The sequence below is a fragment of the Oncorhynchus mykiss genome, chromosome 14, assembly GCF_057628025.1.
Source record: "Oncorhynchus mykiss isolate SJ-2025 chromosome 14, ASM5762802v1, whole genome shotgun sequence".
Taxonomy (NCBI): domain Eukaryota; kingdom Metazoa; phylum Chordata; class Actinopteri; order Salmoniformes; family Salmonidae; genus Oncorhynchus; species Oncorhynchus mykiss.
In genome coordinates, this window is record NC_143035.1 from 42504038 (window position 1) to 42525328 (window position 21291).

Here is a 21291-nt window from a genome sequence, read left to right on the forward strand (position 1 = left end):
GGTGAGGCAGGGGAAGTGGAGGGTGAGGCAGGGGAAGTGGAGGGTGAGGCAGGGGAAGTGGAGGGTGAGGCAGGGGAAGTGGAGGGTGAGGCAGGGGAAGTGGAGGGTGAGGCAGGGGAAGTGGAGGGTGAGGCAGGGGAAGTGGAGGGTGAGGCAGGGGAAGTAGAGGGTGAGGCAGGGGAAGTAGAGGGTGAGGCAGGGGAAGTAGAGGGTGAGGCAGGGGAAGTAGAGGGTGAGGCAGGGGAAGTAGAGGGTGAGGCAGGGGAAGTAGAGGGTGAGGCAGGGGAAGTAGAGGGTGAGGCAGGGGAAGTAGAGGGTGAGGCAGGGGAAGTAGAGGGTGAGGCAGGGGAAGTAGAGGGTGAGGCAGGGGAAGTAGAGGGTGAGGGGTCCTCTCTGCTATTCAACCTGGGACCCACTGCACTGGAGATGGGGCTGTCCTGGTGGGTAGAGTCCCCCTGCCTCAGTATGGATATATGATTATGCATGGTGAATGTCAGCTTGACAGTAGAGTAGTAGGATATGTCACTGTACCAACCCTGTACCAACACTGCCCCTGTACCAACACTGCCCCGGTACCAACCCTAACCCATGGCTTGGGGGAACAAGTGGTCTCGGAGCCTGTTGGTCTGGACGTTAGCAGAGAGAACAGTCTATGACTAGGGTGGCTGGAGTTTTTGGCAATTCTTCGGGCCTTCCTCTGACACCGCCTGGTATAGAGGTCCTGGATGGCAAGGAGCTGGGCCCCAGTGATGTACTGGGATGTCCACACCACCCTTTGTAGTGCTTTGCGGTTAAGGGTGGTGTAATTTCTATAGCAAGTGGTGATGCAGCCTGTCAAGATGCTCTCGATGGTGCAGCTGTACTCCTTTTTGTTCACTCAAACTACGCTAGTTCCGGCATACTGATCCTAGCCCAAGTTTATAGGATTTCACCCCGATCATGAAAATTTGTCTGGGTCTGCAAAAACGTTTAGACAGTCATGTTGTGTATGCCCGGCATTAGTGTGTTGACTCCACAGCCATGGAGACTGTTCTCCATGTTAGCATTAGATAGTGTAGACTCCACAGCCATGGAGACTGTTCTCCATCTTAGTATTAGATAGTGTAGACTCCACAGCCATGGAGACTGTTCTCCATGTTAGCATTACAGCATGTAGACTCCACAGCCATGGAGACTGTTCTCCATGTTAGCATTAGTGTGTAGACTCCACAGCCATGGAGACTGTTCTCCATGTTAGCATTACAGCATGTAGACTCCACAGCCATGGAGACTGTTCTCCATGTTAGCATTACAGCATGTAGACTCCACAGCCATGGAGACTGTTCTCCATGTTAGCATTAGATAGTGTAGACTCCACAGCCATGGAGACTGTTCTCCATGTTAGCATTAGTGTGTAGACTCCACAGCCATGGAGACTGTTCTCCATGTTAGCATTACAGCATGTAGACTCCACAGCCATGGAGACTGTTCTCCATGTTAGCATTACAGCATGTAGACTCCACAGCCATAGAGACTGTTCTCCATGTTAGCATTAGATAGTGTAGACTCCACAGCCATGGAGACTGTTCTCCATCTTAGCATTAGATAGTGTAGACTCCACAGCCATGGAGACTGTTCTCCATGTTAGCATTACAGCATGTAGACTCCACAGCCATGGAGACTGTTCTCCATGTTAGCATTAGTGTGTAGACTCCACAGCCATGGAGACTGTTCTCCATGTTAGCATTAGATAGTGTAGACTCCACAGCCATGGAGACTGTTCTCCATGTTAGCATTAGATAGTGTAGACTCCACAGCCATGGAGACTGTTCTCCATGTTAGCATTACAGCATGTAGACTCCACAGCCATGGAGACTGTTCTCCATGTTAGCATTAGATAGTGTAGACTCCACAGCCATGGAGACTGTTCTCCATGTTAGCATTAGATAGTGTAGACTCCACAGCCATGGAGACTGTTCTCCATGTTAGCATTACAGCATGTAGACTCCACAGCCATGGAGACTGTTCTCCATGTTAGCATTAGATAGTGTAGACTCCACAGCCATGGAGGCTGTTCTCCATCTTAGCATTAGATAGTGTAGACTCCACAGCCATGGAGACTGTTCTCCATGTTAGCATTAGATAGTGTAGACTCCACAGCCATGGAGACTGTTCTCCATGTTAGCATTACAGCGTGTAGACTCCACAGCCATGGAGACTGTTCTCCATGTTAGCATTAGATAGTGTAGACTCCACAGCCATGGAGACTGTTCTCCATGTTAGCATTAGATAGTGTAGACTCCACAGCCATGGAGACTGTTCTCCATGTTAGCATTACAGCATGTAGACTCCACAGCCATGGAGACTGTTCTCCATGTTAGCATTAGATAGTGTAGACTCCACAGCCATGGAGACTGTTCTCCATCTTAGCATTAGATAGTGTAGACTCCACAGCCATGGAGACTGTTCTCCATGTTAGCATTAGATAGTGTAGACTCCACAGCCATGGAGACTGTTCTCCATCTTAGCATTAGATAGTGTAGACTCCACAGCCAAGGAGACTGTTCTCCATCTTAGCATTAGATAGTGTAGACTCCACAGCCAAGGAGACTGTTCTCCATCTTAGCATTAGATAGTGTAGACTCCACAGCCAAGGAGACTGTTCTCCATCTTAGCATTAGATAGTGTAGACTCCACAGCCAAGGAGACTGTTCTCCATCTTAGCATTACAGCGTGTAGACTCCACAGCCAAGGAGACTGTTCTCCATCTTAGCATTAGATAGTGTAGACTCCACAGCCAAGGAGACTGTTCTCCATCTTAGCATTAGATAGTGTAGACTCCACAGCCAAGGAGACTGTTCTCCATCTTAGCATTAGATAGTGTAGACTCCACAGCCATGGAGACTGTTCTCCATGTTAGCATTAGATAGTGTAGACTCCACAGCCATGGAGACTGTTCTCCATGTTAGCATTAGATAGTGTAGACTCCACAGCCAAGGAGACTGTTCTCCATGTTAGCATTAGTGTGTTGACTCCACAGCCAAGGAGACTGTTCTCCATGTTAGCATATGGAAAGGAAGCTGGACCAGTACCGTTGAACCAGGCCGGACCGGCTCCGTTGCCCTTACAGCTAAGGGCAGCGTTAGCAGTAGGAACCAGTCTTACAGTAATAGTTTCCTCTCCAGCAGTCCATTTGATGTTGAAATGGACTGAGAAATGTGCTATATATTATAATAGTGTTTACCTACCTGGTGAGTCTAATAATGAGTCTGGTTATTCAGACGTGGTTGGTTGACTTCTGTTCTAGCTCCGCTAGTCTGTTGAAGTGATACCTTGATAATGTCTTTATCCACCTCCAGTTTGACGGCTTTCTCCCTCGTTTCTCAGCATTATGTTTCCCTCCTTTCTACAATATTAAAATGTCTCTCTCTCTCCTCAGTATTATAAATGCGGGGTGGAATTTGCTGCGGTGACTCTGGGTACTCTGGGAGCGTATACAGCCTTCACCATTGCTGTCACACAGTGGAGGTACAGTCCACTAGGTTGTTGTTGTTGACAGATGGCCTTCACCTTAGCTACCTGTAGATTTACATTGTTCTAGGCATATATGTGGTTGGCTTGGCTATAGCTAGCAGTATAGAAAAACTGAAGCTACCATTTCCTGTGAATTCTTCCAAACTGTGTAACGTTGGCGTCCATCTTGTTCTCTAGGACTCAGTTCAGGATAGAGATGAACAATGCAGACAACGAGGCAGGAAACGCTGCCATTGACTCCTTACTGAACTATGAGACCGTTAAGGTGAGACAGTTTCTCTTTCTCTACCTCTCCTTCTCCGTCTTTCTCTCCCTCTCCTCCTCCTTAATAGTCTGCTGCTCAATGACATGGATAGATATTCATCATCCATTGTTTTCCATTTAAATGTCTGTTCTATAGCCCCCCCCTGCCTTGTTTCCATTTAAATGTCTGTTCTATAGCCCCCCTGCCTTGTTTTCCATTTAAATGTCTGTTCTATAGCCCCCCCCTGCCTTGTTCCCATTTAAATGTCTGTTCTATAACCCCCCCTGCCTTGTTTCCATTTAAATGTCTGTTCTATAGCCCCCCCTGCCTTGTTTTCCATTTAAATGTCTGTTCTATAGCCCCCCCCTGCCTTGTTTTCCATTTAAATGTCTGTTCTATAGCCCCCCCTGCCTTGTTTTCCATTTAAATGTCTGTTCTATAGCCCCCCCCTGCCTTGTTTTCCATTTAAATGTCTGTTCTATACTCCCAATCACGACCGATGTGATACAGCCTGGATTCGAACCAGGCACTGTGATGCCTCTTGCATTGAGATGCAGTGCCTTAGACCGCTGCGCCACTCGGGAGCCCCCGTGCAGGTCCATACAGAGATGGTTTGTCGAGATTGTTATGGAAGAACTTGACTGGCCTGGACAGAGCCCTGACCTCAACCCCCATCAAACACCTTTGGGATGAATTGTAACGCCGACTGCGAGCCAGGGCTAATCGCCCCCAACATCAGTGACCGACCTCACTAATGCTCGTGGCTGAATAGAAGCAAGTCCCTGCAGAAATGTTCCAACATCTAGTGGAAAGCCTTCCCAGAAGAGTGGAGGCTGTTATAGCAGCAATGTTCCAACATCTAGTGGAAAGCCTTCCCAGAAGAGTGGAGGCTGTTATAGCAGCAATGTTCCAACATCTAGTGGAAAGCCTTCCCAGAAGAGTGGAGGCTGTTATAGCAGCAATGTTCCAACATCTAGTGGAAAGCCTTCCCAGAAGAGTGGAGGCTGTTATAGCAGCAAAGGGGGGGACCAACTCCATGTTAATGCCCCTGATCTTGGAATGAGATGTTGGAAGAGCAGGTGTCCATGTGCAGTGTGCTTTTGACAAGGGTGTTTTCTTTATAATGTGAATAAATAATAGTTGATCAACATTTTTAAGTTAAACTTTCTGATCTGTTGCATCAAACTCAATGTTTAAATTATAATGTATTTAAGCCTACTGGTTGTTTAAACTTGGGGTCTATCGTCCCACAACTGTCCCAGAGTCTGTTTGGAACAGACTATATTTCTTTCTCCACAAGCTGACCAATACAATAGGTGGCCTAAACTTTTCTACTATAGTAGATTGACATAGGCTAGTGATTTAGCTGTTCGTTACTCATCTTGTTGGCTGAGGGACAGTAAATGTGGACAATTATTCTGACGTTGTACGATGTTCAAAGTGCACTTCAGAATTCCCTCCTCTCTCTGTTCCTGTATTCTACTACACAATACTGTCTGACCTCACCTCCCGCCTCTCTCTGTTCCAGTATTCTACTACACAATACTGTCTGACCTCACCTTACCTCCCTCTCTCTCTGTTCCAGTATTCTACTACACAATACTGTCTGACCTTACCTCCCTCTCTCTCTGTTCCAGTATTCTACTACACAATACTGTCTGACCTTACCTCCCGCCTCTCTCTGTTCCAGTATTCTACTACACAATACTGTCTGACCTTACCTCCCTCTCTCTCTGTTCCAGTATTCTACTACACAATACTGTCTGACCTTACCTCCCTCTCTCTCTGTTCCAGTATTCTACTACACAATACTGTCTGACCTTACCTCCCTCTCTCTCTGTTCCAGTATTCTACTACACAATACTGTCTGACCTTACCTCCCTCTCTCTCTGTTCCAGTATTCTACTACACAATACTGTCTGACCTTACCTCCCGCCTCTCTCTGTTCCAGTATTCTACTACACAATACTGTCTGACCTTACCTCCCTCTCTCTCTGTTCCAGTATTCTACTACACAATACTGTCTGACCTTACCTCCCTCTCTCTCTGTTCCAGTATTTCAACAATGAGAAGTATGAAGCAGAGAAGTACGATGGTTATCTGAAGAGCTACGAGTCCTCCTCCCTGAAGACCACCTATACCCTGGCCATGCTCAACTTTGGACAGAGTGCCATCTTTAGTGTGGGCCTCACTGGTATCATGGTGCTAGCCAGCAAGGGCATCATGGCAGGTCAGTCTACCCCTACACCCTAACTAACCCGAATCCCTACACTCTAACTAACCCGAATCCCTACACTCTAACTAACCCGAACCCCTACACCCTAACGAACCCCTACACCCTAACGAACCCCTACACCCTAACGAACCCCTACACCCTAACTAACCTGAACCTCTACACCCTAACTAACCCCTACACCCTAACTAACCCCTACACCCTAACTAACCCGAACCCCTACACCCTAACCCCTACACCCTAACGCAATGCAGATAGCCCGGTTAGCCAATGTGCGGGGGCACTGGTTGGTCGGGCCAATTGAGGTAGTATGTACATGAATGTATCGTTAAAGTGACTTTGCATATATGATGAACAGAGTAGCAGCAGCGTAAAAGAGGGGTTGGGGGGGGAGGCACAATGCAAATAGTCCAGGTAAACATTGGTTACCTGTTCAGGAGTCTTATGGCTTGGGGGTAAAAACTGTTGAGAAGCCTTTTTGTCCTAGACTTGGCCCCAGTGATGTACTGGGCCGTACACAATACCCTCTGAAGTGCCTTGCGGTCGGGGGGCCGAGCAGTTGCCGTACCAGGCAGTGATGCAACCATGCTCTCGATGTTGTAGCTGTAGAACCTTTTGGGGATCTCCGGACCCATGCCAAATCTTTTTAATTTCCTGAGGGGGAATAGGCTTTGACATGCCCTCTTCATGACTGTCTTGGTGTGTTTGGACCATTCTAGTTTGTTGGTGATGTGGACACCAAGGAACTTGAAGCTCTCAACCAGCTCTACTACAGCCCCGTCGATGAGAATGGGGGCGTGCTCAGTCCTCCTTTTCCTGTAGTCCACAATCATCTCCTTAGTCTTGGTTACGTTGAGGGATAGGTTGTTATTCTGGCACCACCCGGCCAGGTCTCTGACCTCCCTATAGGCTGTCTCGTCGTTGTTGGTGATCAGGTCTACTGTTGTGTTGCCTGCAATTTTTTATTTTTTTTTACCTTTTATTTAACTAGGCAAGTCAGTTAAAGAACAAATTCATATTTTCAATGACGGCCTAGGAACAGTGCCATGTTCAAGGGCAGAACGACAGATTTTTACCTTGTCAGCTCGGGTATTCGATCTTGCAACCTTTCGGTTACTGTCCCAACGCTCTTACCACAAGGCTACCTACCGCCACTAACAAACTTAATGATGGTGTTGGAGTCGTGCAGTTGTGTGTGTGTGTGTGTGAACAGGGAGTACAGGAGGGGACTGCACACACACCCCTGGGGAGCTCCAGTGTTGAGGATCAGCGTGGCAGATGTTTCTAACTGCCCGCTACACCCTGACTGCCCCCCCTGACTGTCCCCCCTAACTGCCCGCTACACCCTAACTGTCCCCTACAACATACAGTTGAAGTCAGAAGTTTACATACACCTCAGCCAAATGCATTTAAACTCAGTTTTTCACAATTCCTAACATTTAATCCTAGTAAAAATTCCCTGTCTTTGTTCAGTTAGGATCACCACTTTATTTTAAGAATGTGAAATGTCCGAATAATATTAGAGATAATTATTTATTTCAGCTTTTACTTCTTTTATCACATTCCCAGTGGGTCAGAAGTTTACATACACAATTATTATTTGGTAGCATTGCCTTTAACTTGTTTAACTTGGGTCAAACGTTTCAGGTAGCCTTCCACAAGCTTCCCACAATAAGTTGGGTAAACATTGGCCCATTCCTCCTGACAGAGCTGGTGTAACTGAGTCAGGTTTGTAGGCCTCCTTGCTCGCACATGCTTTTTCAGTTCTGCCCACAAACTTTCTAAAGGATTGAGGTCAGGGTTTAGTCTGGCTTTTTTATGGCGGTTTTGGAGCAGTGGCTTCTTCCTTGCTGAGCGGCCTTTCAGGTTATGTCGACATCAATATAGAACTCATTTTACTCCAGCATCTTCACAAGGTCCTTTGCTGCTGTTCTGGCATTGATTTGCACTTTTCGCACCAAAGTATGTTAATCTCTAAGAGACAGAACGCCTCTCCTTCCTGAGCGGAATGATAGCTGCGTGGTCCCATGGTGTTTATACTTGCGCACTATTGTTTGTACAGATGAATGTGGTACCTTCAGGCGTTTGGAAATTGCTCCCAAGGATGAACCAGACTTGTGGAGGTCTATCATTTTTTGTTCTGAGGTCTTGGCTGATTTATTTTGATTTTCCTATGATGTCAAGCAAAGAGGCACTGAGTTTGAAGGTAGGCCTTGAAATACATCCACAGGTACACCCCCAATTGACTCAAATGATGTCATGGCTTTAAAAGCTTCTGATAGGCTAATTGACATAATTTTCTGAAATTTTCCAAGCTCTTTTAAAGGCATAGTCTAACCCCTACTAACTAACCCTAATAGAAAGATAGAGAACCCTTTAATCGGTGTTGTGATCTGGTTTGAGTCCAAATCAACTGACATTACAAAATCAACATTCCATTCCTGCAGATTCCTCCTTTAAGTAGCTGTGGAAGTTTGACAGTGTGTTGATGTTGTTGACAGGCTCTATGACAGTAGGAGACCTGGTGATGGTGAATGGTCTGCTGTTCCAGCTCTCTCTGTCTCTTAACTTCCTGTTGTTGTTGTTGACAGGCTCTATGACAGTAGGAGACCTGGTGATGGTGAATGGTCTGCTGTTCCAGCTCTCTCTGCCTCTTAACTTCCTGGGCACCGTGTACAGAGAGACACGCCAGGCCCTGATCGACATGAATACACTCTTCACACTGCTCAGTATCGACACCAAGATCAAGGTAACACATACCAATTGCACCCTTATTCCCTATGTAGTGCACTTCTTTTGACTCAGAGTCCACCTTGTGCTGGGCTAGAGCTAAGATCTATCTAGAACACTGGAATTACTGACCAGCTGCACACAGTATTCCTAATAGGTTCTGTACTTATAGTCCAGTACCAGTTCCTCTCGTGTGTCTGTCTACAGTTGAAGGAGCTGGCCCCTGTCCTCCTTGTGACTCCCCCCCTAGTCTATAGTAAGTAGTCTATCCTAACTCTCTTGTCTCTCTCTGTTTCTCTACTCTAGGAGACAGATCTGGCCCCTTCTCTCTCTGTCACCCCTCAAGAAGCCACCATCAGGTTTGAGGATGTCTACTTTGAGTACCTGGAAGGACAGAAGGTTCTAGAGGGCGTCTCCTTCCAGGTGCCGGCTGGGAAGAAGGTGGCCATCGTAGGAGGGAGCGGATCAGGGTAGGTACTCGTTTTAGAAAGGCCTTGACCTGTCTGAAATAGTCGTATGAAGTGCATTGGTCAGAAATATTTCATAGTTATCTCAGCTTTTCATTTCCTTAAAACTGGTCAAACCGATGACATTGGACATGTTTCTCAGGACCAATATTTCCACTCTTTTGGAGTTATTGCGTATTCTCTCGGCATCTAAATGAAACAGACAACTTTACCGGTGTTACATTGATATAATTAAGATGTTGTTCTGGTGAGCACTACTTCATCTGGTGTCATAGGGCATGACCAGAGAGAAGCTGGATGTATCTAACTACAGTTGACAAACAAATGACCTACCAAATGTCAGAAATTATAACGTGGCTTTACCAAATGTCAGAACTTGGGACGTGGAACCAGGCTATGAAGGATGACCAGTCCTCTTCTGCCTGTGCCAGGTGAAGATTATAACAGAACATGGCCAAGATGTTCAAATGTTCATAAATGACCAGCAGGGTCAAATAATAATAATCACAGTGGATGTCGAGGGTGCAGCAAGTCAGCACCTCAGGAGTAAATGTCTGTTGGCTTTTCATAGCCGATCATTCAGAGTATCTCTACTGCTCCTGCTGTCTCTAGAGAGTTGAAAACAGCAGTTCTGGGACAGGTAGCACGTCCGGTGAACAGGTCAGGGTTCCATAGCCGCAGGCAGAACAGTTGAAACTGGAGCAGCAGCACGGCCAGGTGGACTGGGGACAGCAAGGAGTCATCATGCCAGGTAGTCCTGAGGCATGGTCCTAGGGCTCAGGTCCTCCGAGAGAAAGAAAGAAAGAGAGCGAATTAGAGAGAGCACCATAGTAACCATGGTTCTGTGTTGTTTCAGGAAGAGCACCATAGTAACCATGGTTCTGTGTTTCAGGAAGAGCACCATAGTAACGATGGTTCTGTGTTGTTTCAGGAAGAGCACCATAGTAACCATGGTTCTGTGTTGTTTCAGGAAGAGCACCATAGTAACCATGGTTCTGTGTTGTTTCAGGAAGAGCACCATAGTAACCATGGTTCTGTGTTTCAGGAAGAGCACCATAGTAACCATGGTTCTGTGTTGTTTCAGGAAGAGCACCATAGTAATCATGGTTCTGTGTTGTTTCAGGAAGAGCACCATAATGCGTATGTTGTTCCGGTTTTACGAGCCCCAGAAGGGAAACATCTACATCGCTGGACAGAACATCAGAGACGTTGGACTGGACAGCCTGCGACGGGCCGTAGGGGTGGTACCACAGGTAAAACTGCCTTGATTTGATGAACTTACTGATCCTTTATTAAGTTGGACAACAATAAACTCGGACAACAATAAACTCGGACAACAATAAACTCGGACAACAATAAACTCGGACAACAAGGGGGCAGATGTTGAAAGAACAGGTTTTCTTTGTTCAGTGTGTTTCATCACTTTATTTTGTCTTCTCCCGATGTGTCTCCTCCCGATGTGTGTCTCCTCCCGATGTGTGTCTCCTCCCGATGTGTGTCTCCTCCCGATGTGTCTCCTCCCGATGTGTGTCTCCTCCCGATGTGTGTCTCCTCCCGATGTGTGTCTCCTCCCGATGTGTGTCTCCTCCCGATGTGTGTCTCCTCCCGTTGTGTCTTCTCCCGTTGTGTCTCCTCCCGTTGTGTCTCCTCCCGATGTGTCTCCTCCCGATGTGTCTCCTCCCGATGTGTCTCCTCCCGATGTGTCTCCTCCCGTTGTGTCTCCTCCCGTTGTGTCTCCTCCCGATGTGTCTCCTCCCGATGTGTCTTCTCGCTCGCTCTGTCGCTCTCTCTACCCCTCCCTTCCTACCCAGGATGCAGTGCTCTTCCACAACACCATCTTCTACAACCTTCAGTACGGGAACATCAACGCCACGCCAGAGGAGGTGTACCAGGTGGCACGGCTGGCAGGGATCCACGACGCCATCCTCAGGATGCCCCACGGATACGACACTCAGGTCGGGGAGAGGGGACTCAAACTGTCAGGTAGGGACGGGGGAGATGCTTGGCACGGCTGTCTTTGGACAGATAAAATGGTAATAGACTGCTTGTAAAGCCATAATCATCTTTGTTTGAAATGATTCAACTTTAACCTTGATAATCTTCCAAACACCATTCAAAGACAACGAATTACAGCCGGTGCTTTAGAGAAGACAAAAAGTCAGTTAGTTTAGTGTAGAGGGACCAGGAGAGGCCTCCAGCCTGGTATCTAGTGTTGATGAGGACGTGACTGAAGCTAGTTGTCTAGTGTAGAGGGACCAGGAGAGGACTCCAGTCTGGTATCTTGTGTTGTGAAGATAGTTGTCTAGTGTAGAGGGACCAGGAGAGGCCTCCAGTCTGGTATCTAGTGTTGTGAAGCTAGTTGTCTAGTGTAGAGGGACCAGGAGAGGCCTCCAGCCTGGTATCTAGTGTTGATGAGGACGTGACTGAAGCTAGTTGTCTAGTGTAGAGGGACCAGGAGAGGACTCCAGTCTGGTATCTACTAGTGTTGTGAAGCTAGTTGTCTAGTATAGAGGGACCAGGAGAGGCCTCCAGTCTGGTATCTAGTGTTGTGAAGCTAGTTGTCTAGTAGAGAGGGACCAGGAGAGGCCTCCAGTCTGGTATCTAGTGTTGTGAAGCTAGTTGTCTAGTGTAGAGGGACCAGGAGAGGCCTCCAGTCTGGTATCTAGTGTTGTGAAGCTAGTTGTCTAGTATATAGGGACCAGGAGAGGACTCCAGTCTGGTATCTAGTGTTGTGAAGCTAGTTGTCTAGTATAGAGGGACCAGGAGAGGCCTCCAGTCTGGTATCTAGTGTTGTGAAGCTAGTTGTCTAGTAGAGAGGGACCAGGAGAGGCCTCCAGTCTGGTATCTAGTGTTGTGAAGCTAGTTGTCTAGTAGATAGGGACCAGGAGAGGACTCCAGTCTGGTATCTGGTGTTGTGAAGCTAGTTGTCTAGTATAGAGGGACCAGGAGAGGCCTCCAGTCTGGTATCTACTAGTGTTGTGAAGCTAGTTGTCTAGTATATAGGGACCAGGAGAGGCCTCCAGTCTGGTATCTAGTGTTGTGAAGCTAGTTGTCTAGTAGAGAGGGACCAGGAGAGGACTCCAGTCTGGTATCTGGTGTTGTGAAGCTAGTTGTCTAGTATAGAGGGACCAGGAGAGGCCTCCAGTCTGGTATCTACTAGTGTTGTGAAGCTAGTTGTCTAGTATATAGGGACCAGGAGAGGCCTCCAGTCTGGTATCTAGTGTTGTGAAGCTAGTTGTCTAGTATAGAGGGACCAGGAGAGGACTCCAGTCTGGTATCTGGTGTTGTGAAGCTAGTTGTCTAGTATAGAGGGACCAGGAGAGGCCTCCAGTCTGGTATCTAGTGTTGTGAAGCTAGTTGTCTAGTATAGAGGGACCAGGAGAGGACTCCAGTCTGGTATCTGGTGTTGTGAAGCTAGTTGTCTAGTATAGAGGGACCAGGAGAGGCCTCCAGTCTGGTATCTACTAGTGTTGTGAAGCTAGTTGTCTAGTATATAGGGACCAGGAGAGGCCTCCAGTCTGGTATCTAGTGTTGTGAAGCTAGTTGTCTAGTATAGAGGGACCAGGAGAGGACTCCAGTCTGGTATCTGGTGTTGTGAAGCTAGTTGTCTAGTATAGAGGGACCAGGAGAGGCCTCCAGTCTGGTATCTAGTGTTGTGAAGCTAGTTGTCTAGTGTAGAGGGACCAGGAGAGGCCTCCAGTCTGGTATCTAGTGTTGTGAAGCTAGTTGTCTAGTGTAGAGGGACCAGGAGAGGCCTCCAGTCTGGTATCTGGTGTTGTGAAGCTAGTTGTCTAGTGTAGAGGGACCAGGAGAGGCCTCCAGTCTGGTATCTAGTGTTGATGAGGATGTGACTGAAGCTAGTGTTAACATGAGTTCATCAGAGTCCAAGGCTCTGTGGCTCCTAACAGCCAGGCTGTTCTACTGTGCTCTTCTCTTACTGTTACCACTGGGGCTTTCTATATCTACCAGTCTGACTGTGGTAGTTACTACTGGGGCTTTCTATATCTACCAGTCTGACTGGTGTAGTTACTACTGGGGCTTTCTATATCTACCAGTCTGACTGTGGTAGTTACTACTGGGGCTTTCTATATCTACTAGTCTGACTGGTGTTGTTACTACTGGGGCTTTCTATATCTACCAGTCTGACTGGTGTTGTTACTACTGGGGCTTTCTATATCTACCAGTCTGACTGTGGTAGTTACTACTGGGGCTTTCTATATCTACCAGTCTGACTGGTGTAGTTACTACTGGGGCTTTCTATATCTACCAGTCTCACCTGGTTCTAGGTGTGTGTTTGCTTTCTGTCCTGTCTGTTGCCGTGTGTGTCAAGACAGCATTATTGACTTGCTGTGTGTGTTTCAGGTGGGGAGAAGCAGCGTGTGGCCATAGCCAGGGCCATACTGAAGAACCCTCCTATCCTGCTGTATGATGAAGCTACCTCCTCACTGGACTCTATCACTGAGGAGGTAACCCCCACACACACACACAGAATCAGCTGTTGTCTCTTCTGCAGCTCAACTCTGTTCACCAATCAGCTGTGTAGATGTTAGGGGATAGAGTTCACTGTGCCCTGAAGTTGGAGAGAACAGGCCACATGTCCTGTTATAGTTTCATACTGAATTACCTGTACTTTTCTTTACTTCCTGTTTCTCTCCAACATTCTAGAACTAGTTATAATAGATGCAGTAAAGAGGTCAATGGAACTTGACCAAAACAATGGAATTGCCATGGAAACGTGTGTGGGGGGGGAAGTGAAGACATCAAAACTATGAAATAACACGTATGGAATCATGTAGTAACCAAAAAAAGTGTTAAACGCATCAAAATAGATTTTATATTTGAGATTCTTCAAAAAGCCTCCCTTCACCTTGATGACTGCCAACAGTGTGCAAAGCTTTCACTCAACCAGCTTCACCTGGAATGCTTTTCCAAAAGTCTTGTAGGATATCCCACATATGCTGAGAACTTGTTGGCTGCTTTTCCTTCACTCTGCGTTCCAACTCAAGTATGTATATATATATTACTGTATTCTATACTGTTAGGTTCTAATTTTTCAGAGTAAAGAACTCACTGACACAAGAGAAGCTTAACCAAGTTTAATTCTTCCCAAAGGGTCATTACGGCTGTAATTCAGAACAAAGACATGGCTTCCCCCATGGTGGTATTCATACCCCACTTTGGGTGGAGTCTCCTCCTTATCTCTAAACATTGCATCATTCTTGCTATACAGGGAACTAAGTGATATGAGCCTTCAACGGTTTCTCCCCTTATCAGTCCCTTTTCAATACTGTCACGTGCGATTGTTTTCCCTGCACTCAGCCCCTCCCAAGCTTCATTATGCCCCCCCCTGTCTCATTATGCCCCCTCCCCCTGTCTCATTATGCCCCCTCCCCCTGTCTCATTATGCCCCCTCCCCCTGTCTCATTATGCCCCCTCCCCCTGTCTCATTATGCCCCCTCCCCCTGTCTCATTATGCCCCCCCATGTCACCAGCAAAGCACACCCACACCACCACCTCCATGCTTCACGGTGGGAACCACACACCTCCTCCTCCATGCTTCACGATGGGAACCACACATGCTGAGGTAATCCGTTCACCTACTATGCGTCTCACAAAGACAGCGGTTGGAACCAAAAATCAAAGGACAGAATGTCCATCGGTCTGTCCATTGCTTGTTTATCTTGGCCCAAGTAGTGTCTTCTTCTTATTGGTGTCCTTTAGTAGTGGTTTCTTTGTAGCAATTTGACCATGAAGGCCTGGTTCACACAGTCTCCTCTGAACAGTTGATGTTGAGACGTGTCTGTTGAACTCTGAAGCATTTATTTGGGCTGCAATTTCTGAGACTGATAACTAATGAACTTATCCTCTGCAGCAGAGGTAACTCTGGGTCTTTCCTGTGGCGGTCCTCATGAGAGCCAGTTAACTCTAATGAACGTATCCTCTGCAGCAGAGGTAACTCTGGGTCTTCCTTTCCTGTGGCGGTCCTCATGAGAGCCAGTTGCATCATAGGTCTTGATGGATTCCAGGTGACTACCTCATGAAGCTGGTTGAGATAATGCCAAGAGTGTGCAAAGCTGTCAAGGCAAAGGGTGGCTACTTTTGAAGAATCTCAAATACTACAAAATATTTAGATTATTTTTTTACACTTTATTTTTATTTATTTTTATTTTGTTACTACATGATTCCATGTGTAATTTCATAGTTTGTCTTCACTATTATTCTACAATGTAGAAAATGATACAAATAAAGAAAAACCCTTGAATGACTTTCATTTCATGTTCCTCTGTTCTGGAACCTTTTAGAACCATTTGTAATATTTGATGTTCCTCTGTTCTGGAACCTTCTAGAACCATTTGTAATATTTGATGTTCCTCTGTTCTGGAACCTTCTAGAACCATTTGATGTTCCTCTGTTCTGGAACCTTCTAGAACCATTTCGTGTTCCTCTGTTCTGGAACCTTCTAGAACCATTTGTAATATTTGATGTTCCTCTGTTCTGGAACCTTCTAGAACCATTTCTAATATTTGATGTTCCTCTGTTCTGGAACCTTCTAGAACCATTTCTAATATTTGATGTTCCTCTGTTCTGGAACCTTCTAGAACCATTTCTAATATTTGATGTTCCTCTGTTCTGGAACCTTCTAGAACCATTTCTAATATTTGATGTTCCTCTGTTCTGGAGCCTTCTAGAACCATTTATAATATTTGATGTTCCTCTGTTCTGGAGCCTTCTAGAACCATTTATAATATTTGATGTTCCTCTGTTCTGGAACCTTCTAGAACTATTTCTAACACTTGATGTCCCTATGTTGTAAGCTGTTTTATAACTATTTCTAACACTTCATGGTGATTCTGTGTACTTCTTCTAGAACATTCTTAATTCCATGAAGGGTCTGGTCCAGAACCGGACGTCGGTGTTCATCGCTCACAGACTGTCCACCATCGTAGACGCAGACGAGATCATCGTACTCAACAAGGTAAGAAGACCTTCTTTCTCATAGTGATACGTCCAGAGAGGGAGCTTAAAGATGTTCTCCAGCGATCTTCTACTTTAAAAAAAAATACTAAAATTACTTTTCCTGTTGAAAAGCGATATCCCAAGTATAAATACAGTAAAGTACACACCTTGAAGGGATAAAACAAACAAAACATTTTTTTATTTTTTTTAGATAAACTGAACTTTATGAAGTAGTACTTTCCTGTAATTCCGTACTTGGGATATCATTTATCGACAGGAAAAGTGAAGAAATCACTGGAGGACATGTTTAAGGATTTTGGCTAGTAAACCACGATTTCTTCTACCTCAAATATCATTCAGGTCCCAAATCTGGGCGTCTGCCAACATTTCCCTGTCTTGGTGCATTTGGTTAGTGAGCTAGCTACATTTCCATCAACCAGAACAACCTGCAACACACACACACGCACCAGAACAACCTGCGACACACGCACCAGAACAACCTGCGGCACACGCACCAGAACAACCTGCGGCACACACACCAGAACGACCTGCGACACACACACCAGAACAACCTGCGACACACACACCAGAACAACCTGCGACACACGCACCAGAACAACCTGCGACACACGCACGCACACACACCAGAACAACCTGCGACACACGCACGCACACACACCAGAACAACCTGCGACACACGCACCAGAACAACCTGCGACACACGCACCAGAACAACCTGCGACACACGCACCAGAACAACCTGCGACACACGCACCAGAACAACCTGCGACACACGCACCAGAACAACCTGCGACACACGCACCAGAACGACCTGCGACACACGCACCAGAACGACCTGCGACACACGCACCAGAACGACCTGCGACACGCACCAGAACGACCTGCGACACACGCACGCTATTTTGCTAATTGTAGACTAGTTTCTGTCATTTTTGCCTCAATATATTTAATGTGTAACGTGGGCAATGATTTAGTGCGTACTTATAGGATAGGCCAAGCATTACAATAAGCTGCCTCAATATTACTTATAGGAGAGGCTGGGGACTGGAAAGGGGAGAGGCTGGGGACTGGAAAGGGGAGAGGCTGGGGACTGGAAAGGGGAGAGGCTGGGGACTGGAAAGGGGAGAGGCTGGGGACTGGAAAGGGGAGAGGCTGGGGACTGGAGAGGGGAGAGGCTGGGGACTGGAGAGGCTGGGGACTGGAGAGGCTGGAGAGGACTGAGGCTTGGTTTGCTTGTCGTGTGGTGAGTCGTAGCGCTCTGAAAGTTGTTGTTGATGTTTCCTGTGTTCCTACGGGAGCAGAGGCAGTCAGATGGAGAGATCAGAAGGTCGTTGTCGCGAGGAGGAGGTCTGTTTTGCCGCATCGCCGTTGTCTCGGCTCATTAAGTCACTGAGTTAGAAACAGTGTCTGTAGAAACACGAGGAACGAGGAAAGGGAGAGTTGACTCTGTTCTTCACTCTAGACTTGATATTAACATTAATTCTGTATGTCTCCCATTCAATACTTAATTCTGTGTCAAAGTCCTTTTTACATGGGACTTTAGTCTGACTAGATTTTATAATAGTTGAATCCCCTCTGTCTCCCCTCCTCCTCCAGGGTAAGATAGCAGAGCGAGGGGACCACCACTCTCTCCTGGCTACTCCAGGCTCTCTGTATGCTGACCTGTGGAACACTCAGAACAGTAAGATACTGAACATTAAGAACAGCCCGGTGGAACTGCAGCCAGAGAGACTCAGCCAGAAGGAGGAGGAGAGGAAGAAACTACAGGAGGAGATCATGAACAGTGTCAAGGGCTGTGGGAACTGCTCCTGTTGAGGAGAGACCAGGAGGTGCCACCTCCCTCAATACCTGTCCTCCCTTCCTCCTCCGTCCAGTGACAACCTGCGCTCAGTACTTTACGTTACACCGCTCTCCATCTCACCCCTGCCACGCCAAGCTCCTCCCGGGAAGGTGATTGGTGCCCGAAGAGGAGACTTGAGGAGCAAGGCTGTCTGCCGTTGGCTTATGTCTGCAGAGAGGCAACGTTCGTCTGCCAATCCTCTCCTCAAACCAAGCATAAGAGACCTTGTATAGGATGATGACATCGTGCTGTATAGGATGATGACATCGTGCTGTATAGGATGATGACATCGTGCTGTATAGGATGATGACATCGTGCTGTATAGGATGATGACATCGTGCTGTATAGGATGATGACATCGTGCTGTATAGGATGATGACATCGTGCTGTATAGGATGATGACATCGTGCTGTATAGGATGATGACATCGTGCTGTATAGGATGATGACATGCAAGAACATTACTGATCAACATGAGGAGTCTGTTTCATTCTGAAGATTTGTACCAAATGCCACCCTACGCCCTATAGGCCCTGGTCTGAAGTAGTGCACTATATAGGGAAAAGGGCGCCTTTTGGGATGAAACCGGAGGTATTTGGATTAGGTATTTCTGACCTGTAGGAAGATGGAGGCCTTGACGTTGATTTGAATACATTTTTAACTAGTTCTTCCATATGGTTGGGAAGTCTAGGTGGTTGTTTTATATTAAGGATTTGTATATATCTCTATATCAGGGTAAAAGGCTTCTGACTCAAACTAGACACACATTGTCCAGGTATATCTATCGCTATAAAAATTACCTTTTCTCAAAATTATCTTTACTTGGTGGGTGGTTCAAGAACAGAAAACACACATGCCTAGCTAAAGATAATTTATTACAAATAATGAATATTAGACTTGATCATTAATAGTCCTGTTTTATTGAGTAGAGATCTTTATCAGAGAACGTGACATGTCAGGAGCATCAAGTATGTTGAAGACTGGCTGGCTATAGTTTGTTTTTGACTGAAGAGTCCTATCTGTTTTTAATGGAGGGTATATTGGTACGCGTGTTGTTAGGCCAATAGACAATACAATCTCTTTTAACACCGGCTTCCGGGGCATTATCACTTTTATACAACGGGTTACCAACCTATTGAAATAATGATTGACATATTTTCATTAAAAACGTTATTTCGATGAATTCATTCATACTATTTCAAACTTCCATAAGATAAAGTCCCGACACACATCTCGGGTTGCTACCCCAAGCGGACTGGTCGTTCGTTCTATTGGTTCTTATTTCTTGCTAGCTAGCCAACTATGGCTAACTTACTGTCACGTCAAACAGAGCAGACAGAATAACAATTGTAGCTGCATTTGTTTAAGCTGTAACAATGAGCTAATGAGGTGGGATTTCACCTGGCATAGAAAATGTGGTCTCTCAACAACACAGCTTACACAATCACTTGAAAATGTCGGACAGACAAAGTTTTATACCAATGTCCACTGTTGAAAACTACATTTTAGTCTAAAAGAAATGAGAATGTCTAGATGATTTTTATAGTGGAGATCAAGTATATAAATTGCCTGGCTGGGCTGATGAGACAGTGGATTGCACAGTCAGATGGAACAGAGTAAATAAGCATTTTAACGTCATAGATTTAGCTGGTGGTAACTTCTGGAATAGACACCAGCTGGAATCTGGTTTTAATTTAGGATTAGACCCACCCGTTGTATAGTACTACATTGATCACAGCCTTTTGAGTTTTGAATAAAGCTAGTCTGAAGAAACTGAGGACATTCTATTCACCAATTAATTTCTACCTTTTACTTAAATGCACACTTATGGTATCTTTTGGATTGTCTAACAACTATGTTCTAGATTAAAGATTGTCTGACAATGGTCTGATATTCACATGGGTTAGGTATTTTATTGCCTTGTTATTTGAGGGGAGCTTGTTGGTCAGATCAGTGCCCATGTTGCATGATGTCGTCATGTACAGTTTGTTAGAACAGAATACCAGTTGGGCTTGTTGTACAGCAGTAATGTGTATCATTCTATAAAAGCACTGGAGAAAGACATTGGATAACCTGAATAAAGAGCAGTGACGTTCTTGTGCCTATAGTATATTGTTCCTATGATCTGTCAGTCAATAAAGGGGATGTCTTTCTTAATGTTGTGTGTGTGTGTGACCGATCATTCAAGACATTTTGGGTCCATGTAGGATTTCCCTTGAAAGAAACGGCTGTTATTTTAATCTGTTTGATCAGGTGACATCATGCCCCCAACATTCTGTCCCTGAATGAACTCTTAACTGTGAGGTGAAAGGTCAGGCTGAGGTTTGTAACTCACATAAAACCTAACCCTCCCTGTCCCCTGCTGAGTGATAATTGGGGGATCTAGCTAATCACCGTATAGAGCAGGGATATTCAACTCTGACAACGTGGTCCGGAGCCTGCTGCTGGTTTTCTACCTGATCATTATTTGCACCCACCTGCTGTCCTAGGTCTAAATCAGGCCCTGATCAGAGGGGAATCACCTACCTGGTGTCCCAGGTCTAACTCAGTCCCTGATCAGAGGGGAATCACCCACCTGGTGTCCCGGGTCTAACTCAGTCCCTGATTAGAAGGGTACAATTTTTAAAAAGCAATGGAACTGGTTTGGAGGTCAAGAGTTTAAGTTTGAGGGGTCTTTCTATTGATAACACCAGCCATCCTGCATGGTTCCTCCTCTCTGCCAGTCAAGTTTACTTGGTGATGCTCAACCCTTCCAATGTGCCTGATTTGATAGTCTACTATATGATAGTCAGTAATAGCTCTGTTTGTTAAATGTTCGTCTCCATAGTCTCCACGTTTTATAGTTCATAGTCTCCACGTTTTATAGTTGTCTCCCAATATTCTTCTCAATTTATAGTTCATCTCGTCAGTTTATAGTTAATAGACAGTAGATCTAGCTGGTCTGTCATAATATAATAGAGACAGTAGGTCTAGCTGGTCTGTCATAATACAATAGAGACAGTATGTCTTGCTGGTCTGTCATAATACAATAGAGACAGTATGTCTAGCTGGTCTGTCATAATACAATAGAGACAGTATGTCTAGCTGGTCTGTCATAATACAATAGAGACTGTAGATCTAGCTGGTCTGTCATAATACAATAGAGACAGTAGATCTAGCTGGTCTTTCATACTATAATTGAGACAGTAAATCTAGCTGGTCTTTCGTTATATAATTGAGAGAGTAGATCTAGTTGGTCTGCCATAATATAATTGAGACAGTAAATCTAGCTGGTCTGTAAAAATATA

The 21291-nt window shown here is 45.8% G+C and overlaps 1 protein-coding gene across 1 annotated transcript in view; it reads left to right on the plus strand.

Annotated features, from left to right (window-relative positions):
- Positions 1-20161, plus strand: part of LOC110533243 (iron-sulfur clusters transporter ABCB7, mitochondrial) — a 46567-nt gene extending 26406 nt beyond the window's left edge. The window contains exons 7-16 of the mRNA XM_090198945.1: positions 3419-3507; positions 3691-3778; positions 5813-5987; positions 8582-8739; positions 9027-9190; positions 10311-10440; positions 10999-11170; positions 13550-13653; positions 16056-16163; positions 17762-20161. Of these exons, the coding sequence (XP_090055071.1) occupies positions 3419-3507; positions 3691-3778; positions 5813-5987; positions 8582-8739; positions 9027-9190; positions 10311-10440; positions 10999-11170; positions 13550-13653; positions 16056-16163; positions 17762-17980 (1407 nt within the window). The 3' untranslated portion in view covers positions 17981-20161. The remainder of the gene's footprint in view (positions 1-3418; positions 3508-3690; positions 3779-5812; positions 5988-8581; positions 8740-9026; positions 9191-10310; positions 10441-10998; positions 11171-13549; positions 13654-16055; positions 16164-17761) is intronic.
- The last annotated feature ends 1130 nt before the right edge of the window (positions 20162-21291 follow it).